Source organism: Schistocerca piceifrons, chromosome 7 (assembly GCF_021461385.2).
Source record: "Schistocerca piceifrons isolate TAMUIC-IGC-003096 chromosome 7, iqSchPice1.1, whole genome shotgun sequence".
Classification (NCBI taxonomy): domain Eukaryota; kingdom Metazoa; phylum Arthropoda; class Insecta; order Orthoptera; family Acrididae; genus Schistocerca; species Schistocerca piceifrons.
In genome coordinates this window covers 29,882,332-29,896,025 of record NC_060144.1, presented here as the reverse complement: position 1 = coordinate 29,896,025, position 13,694 = coordinate 29,882,332, and the positions used below count along the sequence as shown (strand labels likewise).

The 13,694-nt window shown below is 43.7% G+C and overlaps 1 protein-coding gene across 2 annotated transcripts in view; it reads right to left on the bottom strand.

Moving 5' to 3' along the window:
• The window catches only part of LOC124804802 (protein white-like), a 269,943-nt gene that overhangs the window by 186,634 nt on the left and 69,615 nt on the right, over positions 1-13,694 (bottom strand). For both annotated transcript variants that reach the window (XM_047265138.1, XM_047265139.1), the window contains exon 3: positions 6,316-6,545. In XM_047265138.1, the coding sequence (XP_047121094.1) occupies positions 6,316-6,545 (230 nt within the window). The remainder of the gene's footprint in view (positions 1-6,315; positions 6,546-13,694) is intronic.

The window sequence follows — 13,694 nt, the reverse complement described above, 5'->3', positions numbered from 1 at the left end:
GCAAGAGGAACACGACTCGACAGTTAGCGGCCAATCACGTTACTCAATTCCGACTTCAAGATTTTCACACGCCTTCTAGCAGTGCGACTCAAGCATGTCTTACGAGACATTGTTTCCCACGAACAAACATCCTTAGGCGGCGATCGTAATATACAGGCAGCCCTCAGTGAATACTGAGATGTGATCGCTCTGGCAACACACTCGCGACTGCCGGGCGCTTTAATCTCCATCGACTTCAAACAAGCGTTTGACCGCGTCAATCATGCATTCCTCAACGCAGTGATGGATCGAATGGCAATTCCCCCGACGTTCACGCAAATGATGATGCGGCTCCTTCGTGGAGCAACGTCCAGACTTCTCGTCAACGGCAGACTTACAGAACCTATACGAATTGAACGCTCAGTACGGCAGGGTTGCTCTTTGTCGACGGTGCTTTATGCAATTGCGATGGAACCACTCATTTGCGGATTACGGCGACGTTTGACAGGTATTCCACTCCGGGATCATATGTTCCGCTGCCGAGCTTACGCGGACGACTCGACCCTTGTCGTACGTTCAGCGGCCGACGTACAAGCTGCGATGCAGTGGATTATCCGTTACAGTGCAGGGGCAGGGAGCGCTATGAACGTGGCAAAATCATGCGCCATGAAGATCGGCCGCGGCCTTCCCGCAGACAGCGTAGTCCCATTTCAACTGGTGGACACTCTTCGTTGTCTCGGATTGGTGTACACGCGAGACATTCGCCGCACCTCGGCGATCAATTTTCGGGCGCTACTGCAACGCATCCGGGCCAACATACAAAATCACATACTACGCCCGCTGAATATGTGCCAGAGAGTCACCTTCGTCAATACCCATCTGGCAGCCCGGATACCCCATATAGCGCAGATTCTGCCCATCACTGCGACAATGGCGGCCAGGTTACAGGCGGCTTTCGACTATTTTATTTGTTCTGGACACATGTTCTAAGTCCAGTATGAAGCTCTCACCTTACCGAAGCGGGACGGTGGCCTCGATCTGGTTAATGTGAGAGCCAGGACTACGGCACTTTACACCAATAGTATGCTCCGGTTATGGAAAAGCCAAAATGCTACTTTTATTGGAATGTTGACCACTGAGCTCGCACCTGTTTCGAGACGCCCACCGACGTCTCTGTCACACATCCCACCTCCGATGTCACATATCGGTCGTTTCTTTTTGGAGTATAGCTACATATGCACCGCGCTCCACAGGACCAGGAAGACGACCACCCGCGACATCTATTGCCTTCTCCGAAAGTCTCCACCCCGCAACCCCGTCGAAACACGTCACCCCCAGGTTTCATGGCCCATAGTTTGGAAAGCGATCCACCAACCATATCACACCACTGACACCACCTCTATGTGATACCTTCTCGTCAACGGTAAGTATACTACAAGACAGAAACTGCATCGCATCGCACTGGTGGACTCACCCCTGTGCCTCAAGTGCAATGTCGAAGATACAGATTTACATCGTTTTGAGTGTGGGCCAGCAGCAGCTGTCTGGACCCTCGTACAGAAGATTGTGGCTTTGTACCTCCGAGTACCACCACATCACGTTTCTCCCACTATGATGATATATCCCGACACGACCTACTTTCCATCGGCTAAGTGGCACGCCATCACATGGATCAGTGGCATGGCTGTCAACTACCTCTTCCGGGACGACATCGTCGATCCGACGGACTTTTGGACACGCCTCCAAGTACATCACCACACCCTTCGCCGACATCGGCACTATCGGGCCACTTTCGCGAACTATTTACAGAGTATTTTCACCAACCCGCCTCAAAGTTGGAATCTCAACGAACTGTGCCAGCCAAGACTGGACGATCCCACGTTCCCCTTTAATGGTCAATGATAGAATGCATTTTGTTCTGATGGCGCGCCAAAGTGGAGCATGGCGCGGAAAGTATTCCTATTTTATTTCACTTCTCTTTTCTCCTCCTCTTCTAAGTTTTTTTTCCTTACACATGTAACCAAAAATAAAAAAATAAAAAAAAATAAAAAAAGAAGGGCGTTGCGGAAATATAGCTACCTTTTATGTTTTACGTTTTCAAAGGATATTGTGTTATTTTATGAAGAATGTCTTTTATTTTCATACACCAGTGGTTTTTATTTGTTTTCTCCTTACCTGCAACTTAAAAAAAAGACTAAAACGTTGGTAGAAAAAAATAAAAAGAAAAAAAGAAAAAGTTGGTAGAAAAAAAAGTGGTCAGCAATTGTAAAAAAAAAAAAAAAAAAAAAAAAAGACGGTAGATCACTTGCCCGCGAAAGGCAAAGGTCCCGAGTTCAAGTCTCGGTCCGCCACACAGTTTTAATCTGCCAGGAAGTTTCAGTTCCAGATAAGTTTAACAGTCTGACGATAATTTATGGATTTGTAGTTTTAGCTTGACGATGTCCACTATGGACAAACGGTAGTTACTGTTATTCTGAAGAAGGCTGGGTTATCCCGACTGAAATCTAGGTAAATTCTAGGTAAACTGTGCAACTGAGGCTGTTAATTATTAAAATTAAAATTAATGTTACAAATCGGTTACTTCAAGAACAGCTACGTGACAGACGCCCTGTGGCGTGTATCACACTGACCTCAATCCAGCGCCATTTGTGACTTCAGTGGTGTCAAGCAAGAGCCCATTGGAGTGCAGGGTGGAAGTCTGTTGTGTTTTCTAATGAAAGCTGGATCTGCCTCGGTGCCAGTTACGGCCTTGTGTTGGTTACAAGGAGACCAGTTGAGAGCCTGCAACCAACGTGTCAGCATGCTAGACACTCCGGACCTACACTTGGGAGTTATGGTCTGGGGTGCAATTTCGTATGACAGCAGGAGCACTCTCATGGTTATTCCACTCATCCTAACGGCAAATTTGCACGTCCAACTGGCGATTCGAATTGTTGTGCTGGAATTCATGAACAGCATTTGAGGAGGTGGTTTTCAACAGGATAACGCTCGCCCACATACCGCTGTTGCAGCCCAACATGCTGTGCAGAGAGTCGACATGTTGTCTTGGTCTGCTGTTATCACCAGATCTGTCTCTAGTCGAGCACATATGAGACGTCATCTGACAACTCGAGCGTCATTCACAAACAGCGTCAACAGTCTTTGTATTGACCGTTCAAGTGCAACGTCATGGAACTTATACTGGTTGGGGAGAGAGGTGTATACATCAATTACCGGGAAACTGCATCACAAATTTCCCAGAAACGCGCGATGGCATACATTAAATAAATGTTAATCTCCTATTGACATCTTCAACTTTTGTAGTCCTGTCTTCCTCAGTTGCGTGTAATATTACGGTATATTGATAATTTTTACTTATAGACCGTCTGACAGCAACTGAATAAAACACAATTTTAGTGCCATACGCGTTTCGCCTTTATTTTCTGCAAGGCATCATCAGTAGCCTGGAATATGTACATATGTTTGCTATTTAATTTACATTTTTGTCACTGTGCCTATAGGTTATAAACAGTTCTGGTGTTTGGTATTTCCTATTAAGTAGTAATGTTTTGAACTGTACTTACAAGTTGCGTGGACAATTTCTTAGATATTACGCTCCTGTTGCATTTTTGGTGTTGTTCTGCTTCTTATGCATGACAATATGCGGTTTTTTTTCAGATTTCACAACACTATGAACTGAACGCTTGTTTCAACTTAGTGTTTTGGTTTCTGTTGCCGACTGTCAAACGTTTTTGCGAAAGATCGAATGTTATTGCCAAACCTGCGAGTGTAGTTATTGAAGTATCTGTGATCTGTTCGTGTATGCATTTGCGTGTGTGTGTGTGTGTGTGTGTGTGTGTGTGTGTGTGTGTGTTTGTGTGTGTGTGTGTGTGTTTGTGTGTGTGTGTGTGTTTGTGTGATATAATTTTTTGTGCTGTGTGTGTATGTGTGTGTGTATATATTTTTGTATTTTGGTGTGGTAATTTTTTTTTCTTTTGTGGGCTGTGTGTGTGTGTGTGTGTGTGTGTGTGTGTGTGTGTGTGTGTGTCCAGATGGTGAAAGGGGAAGTTTTTTTGTTTTATGTTATCATTTCCTTTGTTAAGTGTAGTAGGGAGTCTGTGCTGATGTGTGTTTGTTCATTTACCACATGTTTGTTTTCTGCTATGGCTTTCTGGATGTGGAAATTTTCTTACGTTTGTATGTTTGTCATGGCTGCTTATTCTCATTATTTTCATTTCTTGTTCCATGTTTGTAGGATGATGGTTATGGTGTTTTAAATGCTCTGCAAATGTGGAACGGTTTGTTTCGACATCTGATATGTTCTTTGTATCGTGTTTCAAAATTCCTGCATGTCAGGCACTGTACACTGCATCACAACTTTGACATTCAAGTTTATATATTCCTGATTGTTGGAATTTGTCCCTCTTGGTAGCTGGCTGGCTTAGGTGTGATTGGGACCCCGTGCTCGGGAAGCGAGAACGCTACCGCGAGACCACGAGGGCGGACAATTGGAGGGTTTGCTCAGGCTTATATGTTATTTTGAAGCCCTGTCTCTTTAGGATGTTTGCAACTCTGTGTGTCAGTTTATGTGTGTAGGTCATGGTGTACCATCTGGTTCTTTTCTGTGTGGTGTTCTCATTGTGTGTGTTTGTTGAGTGTGTTTGTAAGTTTTCAGCTTGTGAGTTCTCTTATATTCTGGAAATGTTGTGTTTATTTTGTGTTCGTGTTTTTATTTTTTGATTGAGGCTGTGTACCACAGGTGTGTCATACGCGTTGTTCCTAGCTATTTGTATGATTATACTTATTCCTTGTTCATAGTTTCTCTTGCTGAGTGGGATTCTCTTTAATCTATGTAACATGTGTCTTAGTGCTGCAAGTTTCTGGCCGTGGGGGTGGATGGATGTGGAATGTATTATTGTGACAGCCACAGATGTTAAATGTATGTTTGCCATTTTCTTTATTTATTGTAACGTCAAGAAAATTTATTTGATTTTCTTTTTCAAGTGTGAATTTTATGTTCTGGTGAGCTTTGCTTATTTTCGAATGGAGTTCATCTATTTTTTCACTTGGCTCATCTACCAGACAAATAATGTCATCCACGTATCTGTACCAAGATATGATTTTGAAACTTTCATTAGTGGTTATCATTTCAAATATCTGATTTTCGAGGTGACTGATGAGAATGTTTGCTGGTGTTCCTGATATTGGGGATCCCAAGGGCAGTCCATCACCTTGTAGATAATATTCATTCTCAAACTGAAAGTAGTTTTGTTCAGTTGTCAGTCTGAGCATATCTGTTGTTTCTTTTATTGCATCTGTGGTGAGGTTGCTGTGGGATGAGAGATTTTGTTCTATAATTTCTATTGTTTCTGTGATAGGGATGGAGGTATACATATTTTCTATATCGAATGAAATCAGTGATGCTGTATGTGGTACCTGTATGTTCTGTATCTTTTCTGTTAGGTTTCCTGTTTTTATCACTGTTCTGTTGTTTTTTATTTTATAGTGTTTTGTAAGTAACTTTTGGAGGTGTTTGGCTATGTGGTATGTTGGGGCTTTCTTGAAGTTGATAACAGCTCTCATTGGCATTCCGTCTTTATGTACTTTCGGTTGACTGCGGAGTGTTGGTGCTTGTGGGTTTTTCTGTGTTCTGTAGTATTTCAGTTTGTCTGTGAGTGTGTGTTCAATGTTTTTCAATGTTCGTTTCACGTTTGCCTGGAATCGTGTAGTTGGATCTGACTTCAGTTTTTGTATGGCATTGGTGTATATGTATTCCTTGGTTTGTGTGAACAAAATAATTGTTAAATAAACATAGGACAGACAAGAGAACTAGTAAAAGAAGAAATAAAAGGCATAATGAAACAAACACAGCGAACACACAATGAGAACAACCAAACAGAAGCAGCCACTATGAAAAGGTTAAAACAAAAGTTAACCAACAATAACATATTAATAACAAGAGCATACAAGGGAAATGTAACAGTACTCATGGATAAAGAGCAATACATCACAAACCAGATATAATGATACAGCCCTACGATATCTTTGACGTACGGAGACGGCGCGAATATTTATTTATATGTGTAGGCCATTTAAAGAACCTACACAAACTCCATCGTACAGGATGCTTGCATTCGACGTTCTGCCGGTTACACCGGTTATTAATATACCAGCATTTTACATTTGCAGTGGCTTATCTCGCACTTACTTTAACCTGTGTTACTGCAACGTTAATCACTTAAATAAATTACCTGGGCAAATGTATTCACGAAACCTCACTCCTCTGCATTAATTATTTTTTGGTGTTGCGATTTTTTTTCCGTCAATGTAGACATGGGGGGGTGGGCTGCGACTCACGTGGAAGATGAGGTGCTCGCGGACGGTGAGGGCGCCCACGAAGTAGTTCTGCTGGGCGACGTAGGCGGCGTGGGCGGCGAGGTGGGCGGCGTCGGCGGGCCGGCCGTTGAGCAGGCGCTCCCCCGAGTGGAGGGCGGCGCGGAAGGTGAGCGCCTGCAGCAGCGAGGTCTTGCCAGCGCCGCTGGCGCCCAGCACCGCCAGCAGCTCCCCGGGCAGCGCCTGGCCGCTCACTGCAACAGCCAGCCGACAGCGTGCTCGTAGTCAGACTGTCGGGCGCGAGGGGGTCGACACCGACTCAAAGGAAGGCCTCGGGGCTTGTTGGTGACGTCACGTCAGCCAGGCACGGCCAACGCCAGGTCTGTTGCAGGCAGAAACGCCTGGGCGTGCTAGTCACTATAAATCTCTCATTTTTGGACAAAATGTTTGGTATAGTTTTGGATTCTGCAGTTTTATTTACATGAAAGATTTTCGTACTATCGTAAAGCTACAAATGAAGATCATAGTTCTGTATTACTGAATCCTGTCGAAAATGGCTGACATCAAAATAAGTGTCCAAGGAATAGAAAAGCAACTGGAATCACTCAACAGAGGAAAGTCCACTGGACCTGACGCGAAAGAACTTGGCCCCCTTCTAACAGCCGTGTGCCGCAAGTCTCTAGAGGAACGGAAGGTTCCAAATGATTGGAAAAGAGCACAGATAGTCCCAGTCTTCAAGAAGCGTCGTCGAGCAAATGCGCAAAACTATAGACCTGTATCTCTGACGTCGATCTCTTGTAGAATTTTAGAACATGTTTTTGCTAGCGTATCCTGTCGTTTTTGGAAACCCAGAATCTACTCTGTAGGAATCAACATGGATTCCGGAAACAGCGATCGTGTGAGACCCAACTCGCTTTATTTGTTCATGAGACACAGAAAATATTAGATACAGGCTCCCAGGTAGATGCTATTTTCCTTGACTTCCGGAAGGCGTTCGATACAGTTCCGCACTGTCGCCTGATAAACAAAGTAAGAGCCTATGGAATATCAGACCAGCTCTGTGGCTGGATTGAAGAGTTTTTAGCAAACAGAACACAGCATGTTGTTCTCAATGGAGAGACGTCTACAGACGTTAAAGTAACCTCTGACGTGCCACAGGGGAGTGTTATGGGACCATTGCTTTTCACAATATATATAAATGACCTAGTACATAGTGTCAGAAGTTCCATGCGGCTTTTCGCGGATGATGCTGTAGTATACAGAGAAGTCGCAGCGTTAGGAAATTGTAGCGAAATGCAGGAGGATCTGCAGCGGATAGGCACTTGGTGCAGGGAGTGCCAACTGACCCTTGACATATGTAATGTATTGCGAATACATAGAAAGAAAGATCCTTTATTGTATGATTATATGATAGCGGAAGAAACACTGATAGCAGTTACTTCCGTAAAATATCTGGGAGTATGCGTGCGGAACGATTTGAAGTGGAATGATCATATAAAATTAATTGTTGGTAAGGCGGGTACCAGGTTGAGATTCATTGGGAGAGTCCTTAGAAAATGTAGTCCATCAACAAAGGAGGTGGCTTACAAAACACTCGTTCGACCTATACTTGAGTATTGCTCATCAGTGTGGGATCCGTACCAGATCGGGTTGACGGAGGAGATAGAGAAGATCCAAAGAAGAGCGGCGCGTTTCGTCACAGGGTTATTTGGTAACCGTGATAGCGTTACGGAGATCTTAAGCAAACTCAAGTGGCAGACTCTGCCAGAGAGGCGCTCTGCATCGCGGTGTAGCGTGCTGTCCAGGTTTCGAGAGGGTGCGTTTCTGAATGAGGTACCGAATATATTGCTTCCCCCTACTTATACCTCCCGAGGAGATCACGAATGTATAATTAGAGAGATTCGAGCGCGCACGGAAGCTTTCAGACAGTCGTTATTCCCGCGAACCATACGCGACTGGAACAGAAAAGGGAGGTAATGACAGTGGCACGTAAAGTGCTCTCCGTCACTCACCGTTGGGTGGCTTGCGGAGTATAAATGTAGATGTAGATGAAATTGGAGCTCGTACTGAGGCGTTCAGACAGTCGTTTTTCCCTCGCGCGATCCGTGAGTGGAACAGTGGGAGGGGGATATGACCAAGGCGCGAATTGTGCCCTCCGCCATACACAGCTTGGTGGCTAGCGGAGCATAGATGTGGATGTAGAACAAACGTAGATCAGTATGACAAGATGCTTTGCCCCATTGCAAGCTTCGGAAATTTTAGATTCAAGTAACTATATTTACTTGATCCATTTTGTTATCGAAAATTACCCCAACCCCCTTACAATGAACTCGTTTCTTTTATTTATTTACTTCTTTTCGTTTGACATCGTCACTGGAAATGTGAACTAATTTACATGTGTAAATGTCCAACTGTTGCCAGTCATTAGATTTCTGTCGTTTTCAACGAAAGCCGGCCGCGGTGGTCTAGCGGTTCTAGGAGCTCAGTCCGGAACCGTGCAACTGCTACGGTCGCAGGTTCGAATCCTGCGTCGGACATGGATGTGTGTGATGTCCTTAGGTTAGTTGGGTTTAAGTAGTTCTAAGTTCTAGGGGTCTGATGACCACAAATGTTAAGTTCCATAGTGCTCAGAGCCATTTTTCACTGAAAGGAATTCTAAACAGGAAACAAAATAGCTTCATACATCGAAAATACTGCTGAGATTAAACATTTTTAAACATGCACATTAGAAAAGATAAATATTCCCCTCTTGTAACTGAAAGGAGATACTTTATAAGATAAAAAAATTTTATTTGATAAAACAAGTATCTCTCTTTTGCCTCTTCTTCTGTCCCGCTTACCTTTCCCAAACGTGTAAAATCGCAAGATATTTCATTAACATTCAGTGCTCCTCACCCCATAGTCAACCAAGATACCTAAAGAAGAGCACCAATATGTTCACAGTTTCTTGTAAAAGCAACCCAGTACAAACGCAACTTCCTCTGATTCACACATAAGGTATGGAAGCACGAATTCTGTTGCTGCTGGACCATGAAGTTGTTTTTGTATGTCAATCCTTAAAACAGGTGGAAATTTAAGTTCTTCAGTATATTATCTGTTTAGAAATGTAATGAATTGCACAATTAATTGATTGCAGAAATCTCTCAGAACAATGCGTGTTGGTCAACTACCGCCAATAGTTTCACATTTTCCTGTGTCAGAGAGGGAAACACCACCATTATGACCATGCCTGCAACAGACCTGGCGTTGGCCGTGCCTAGCTGACGTGACGTCACGAACAAGCACCGAGGTCTTCCTTTGAGTCGGTGTTGGTAGGATACGCCTCAGAAATACAGGGTGTCAGACTACAAGCGGAAGGGCCGAATAGAGGACAATGAAACAAGCAAACCCGTACATATTATAAAAATAGATGTACGTACACCCACTGGTGTGAGAACAGTAATGGGATACCGACATAGACATACACAGACGGCGGTAGGATCGCATAAGCAACTTACAAAGGGCAATGCCTTAGCGCAGCTGCCATTTGTACTCAGGTGATTCACATTCGACGTGATTATGGCCGCACGACGAGAATTTCGCTACGGCCATTAAAATTGCTACATCACGAAGATGACGTGCTACAGACGCGGAGTTCAACCGATGATTAGCTTTTCGGAGCATTCGCACAAGGCTGGCGCCGGTGGCGACACCTACAACGTGCTGACATGAGGAATGTTTCCAACCGATTTCTCATAAACAAACAGCAGTTGACCGGCGTTGCCTCTTTTGATGCCTCGTGTAAGGAGGAGAAATGCATACCATCACGTTTCCGACTTTGATAAAGGTCGGATTGTAGCCTATCGCGATTGCGGTTTACCGTAACGCTATATTCCTGCTCGCGTCGGTCGAGATCCAATGACTGTTAGCAGAATATGGAACCGGTGGGTTCAGCAGGGTAATACGGAACGCCGCGCTGGATCCCAACAGCCTCGTATTACTAGCAGTCGAGATGACAGGCATCTTATACGCATGGCTGTAACGGATCGTGCAGCCACGTCTCGATCCCTGAGTCAGCAGATGGGGACATTTGCAAGACAACAGCCATCTCCACAAACAGTTCGACGACGTTTGCAGCAGCATGGACTACCAGCTCGGAGAGCACGCCTGCGGTTACCCTTGACGCTGCATCACAGGCAGGAGTGCCTGCGATGGTGTACTCAACGACGAACATAGGTGCACGAATGGCAAAACGTCATTTTCTCGGATGAATCCAGGTTCTGTTTACAGCATCATGATGGTCGCATCCGTCTTTGGCGACATCGCGTGTACTCGTCATCGCCATACTCGCGTATCACCCGGCGTGATGGTACGGGGTGCCATTAGTTACACGTCTCGGTCACCTCTTGTTCGCATTGACAGCACTATGAACAGTGGACGTTACATTTCGGATGTGTTACGACCCGTGGCTCTACCATTTATTCGATCCCTGCGAAACCCTACATTTCAGCAGGATAATGCACGACCGCATGTTGCAGGTCCTGTACGGGCCTTTCTGGATACAGAAAATTTTCGACTGCTGCCCTGGCCAACACATTCTCCAGATCTCCCACCAACTGAAAACGTCGAGTCAATGGTGGCCGAGCAACTGGCTCGTCACAATATGCCAGTCACTACTCTTGATGAACTGTGGTATCGTGTTGAAGCTGCATGGGCAGCTGTACCTGTACACGCCATACAAGCTCTGTTTGACTCAATGCCCAGGCGTATCGTTTTACGGCCAGATATAGTTGAGAGCCCACGAAACCCTGCACCGGCAACACAAATGTGGAGGTCTATAGGGGGAGCATGGTTCATTATTTCTGCAGGGGACTTACAACAAATTGTTGGATCCATACCACGTCGAGGTGTTGCACTTCGCTGGGAAAATGAATTTCCGATACCATATTAGGAGGTATCCCCCAACTTTTTTCATATCACTGTATACGTATGTATGCATGTACGTTACATATCTCCTCATAAACCAGTGGATCGATTTCAACCATAGGTGGCACACGTATCACTTATACACATATGAAGGGCTTATTTTAATAGTGGTACAAGTCCATTACCTCCGCTTTTCTGCCTATAATGCTTCTGAAATTAATGATCCAAACAAACAGAAAGAAAGATTCATCTCTAGCAAGAAGCCATATGCTTGAATATTTCTGGTATCTCAACTGCAGATTTTTCAACGCTCATTTAGGATTCTGTATTTCTAAATGAACAAAAATGGACTTGCATCACTATTCAAATAAGCCCTACATATCATTGTTTGGAAGGAATCCTGTGAGCTAAGAACCACATACCTGTCAAAGGGGTGCAGGTGGGGATGAAAAAGCAGTGTAGTCCAAGACGCGCCAGTACACTACTATTGTCCAAGTATTTGAGAATGAGAGCATTTACCGAGTTGAAACAAGCTTCACACGTAAATTCAAACCAATACGAAACTTTTCTCGCTGACAACGCTCACAAAATGATGAAAGGCAGAAAGTCTATAGCTCCCTACGTTTTTGCTGTTCATACAGCTAATTTGGCGCATGTGCAACTAAACGTACATTTCGCAGACAGTATTCGCATATACCACTGAAGGTATGTACCTGTAAAACTACACCATGGTACGACACATAGGTCAGAGGATAAGGCGCCATGAATAGTGAGTGGCGTGTTAAAGAAACTGTGGGGTGAAATTCGCTAGATATATAGGTGGAATGCGTGTACAGATACGTTGGAAATATGTGTGTACGCCGTCAAAGTCGTGGATAAAAAGCTCATTCGAAACCCCCGGAAAGATTTCATCCAAACCACGAGACTCTTATTGATACGAACGTGATAACGTAGAGAAAGAACTGGGAGTAGATGGTGGATAGACAGGATGAAGGTGGAGAAAGGTATGAATACAGGGAGGAGGCTATGGACAGGGAGAGGGGGAAACGGACCGAGGAAGGGCAGACGAGGAGATGGAGAAAGGAAAGACAAGACAAGACAAGAAGAGGGGGAAGGATGAGACGGAGTAGTAGAAGATTGGAATAAATGCATACCCAGACAACCCCAGGTTCATAGCTGGTAATCTTAATAAACACAGGAAGTTGTAAGAGCAGTCGCACCCTTGTTACGAGACTGTTAACTGCTAGTAGTATGTTTATGCTGCAGCTTCATTGCTCCTACAGTGCCATCAGAGTACGTTACTTTCGTTAGTGTGAAGCAAATAGGTCCCTTCAAGCCTTGAAGCACTTGGTTAGAAGCTGAGTTACTTACACATTTTGAAACCGTGCTATGAGCTTATCACATATTATTTCGATTATTGGCGCCGTTCGCATGTTCATCGTGTGAGCTCTTATTACGCTGCATAAAGTGCATAAAGTAAGCTATGCTTTTCTAGGTGGTTTAGAAATGAAAGCACTGGGGCAATTGTACATTTCACATAAACTTGTTAAATTTTAGCCCTACTTTTGCTTATAATGTGGGACTATAATTCGTTCTAGACATTATGATTTCATGGAGATTCCAACACTTGGGAATTTGTGAAGGAAAAGGGCGAAATTTCTTTGAAATGTGTCACAAATAATGATGGATGGTTGAGAACTGTATGTGCCAGTTGTTCCAAATTGAAATCCTCACCTTAACACTATCGACTGTTTGATTTTTGCCAGTTTGTTCTTATATTCGTTGCTTACTAAGATAAATGTTAGTTCGGTGAAAAAGTAAAATTATATTCTGTATTGAAACTACCACCTACAAACGAGTGGTTGTTTACTTTTTGTTAATTTCAACTTTTACTCCTTACTCACTATGATAATAAGAGATAATTTTTTGAAAATTTTTGGAATATATTTCTTTCATATTGCCAGGGCTCAAAGAGTTAACCTAACACGTATGACACACCTTGGTCAATCGATCATAGTCTACTGCAGGTGCGAGTAGTGGGACAATGCAGGTTCAACCTCACTTGTTTATGACCCTTCAGTAAACAAGCAAGTCTCTTGTATTAGCCTCCTTACGTAGAAAACTGATCCACTCATTCACATGACTAAAAGCTTTAGTCCCATCTTAATTACCGTAACTTTATACACAAAAAATTGGCTGCCTCATCTCCCCTACATCTTTATGCCAACTGCTGAGGAGAATTACTGTAATTTATGATCCAAAAAAGACATAAGACACTTTGACATTACAATATATTTGTGGAAAATGGTGGGGTGTCATCCTGATAGCTGCTTTAGTGTAATCTAATGATTCATGAGTGACCATCATCCATTTTTATTTACAGTTTTGGGTTAAATTTACCCAGTATTTCAAATATCCATTTTTGAAATCATTATCCAAATATGCACATAGATTATCATAAATACCACACTTTTAGTATTTAACATTTAACACAGTGC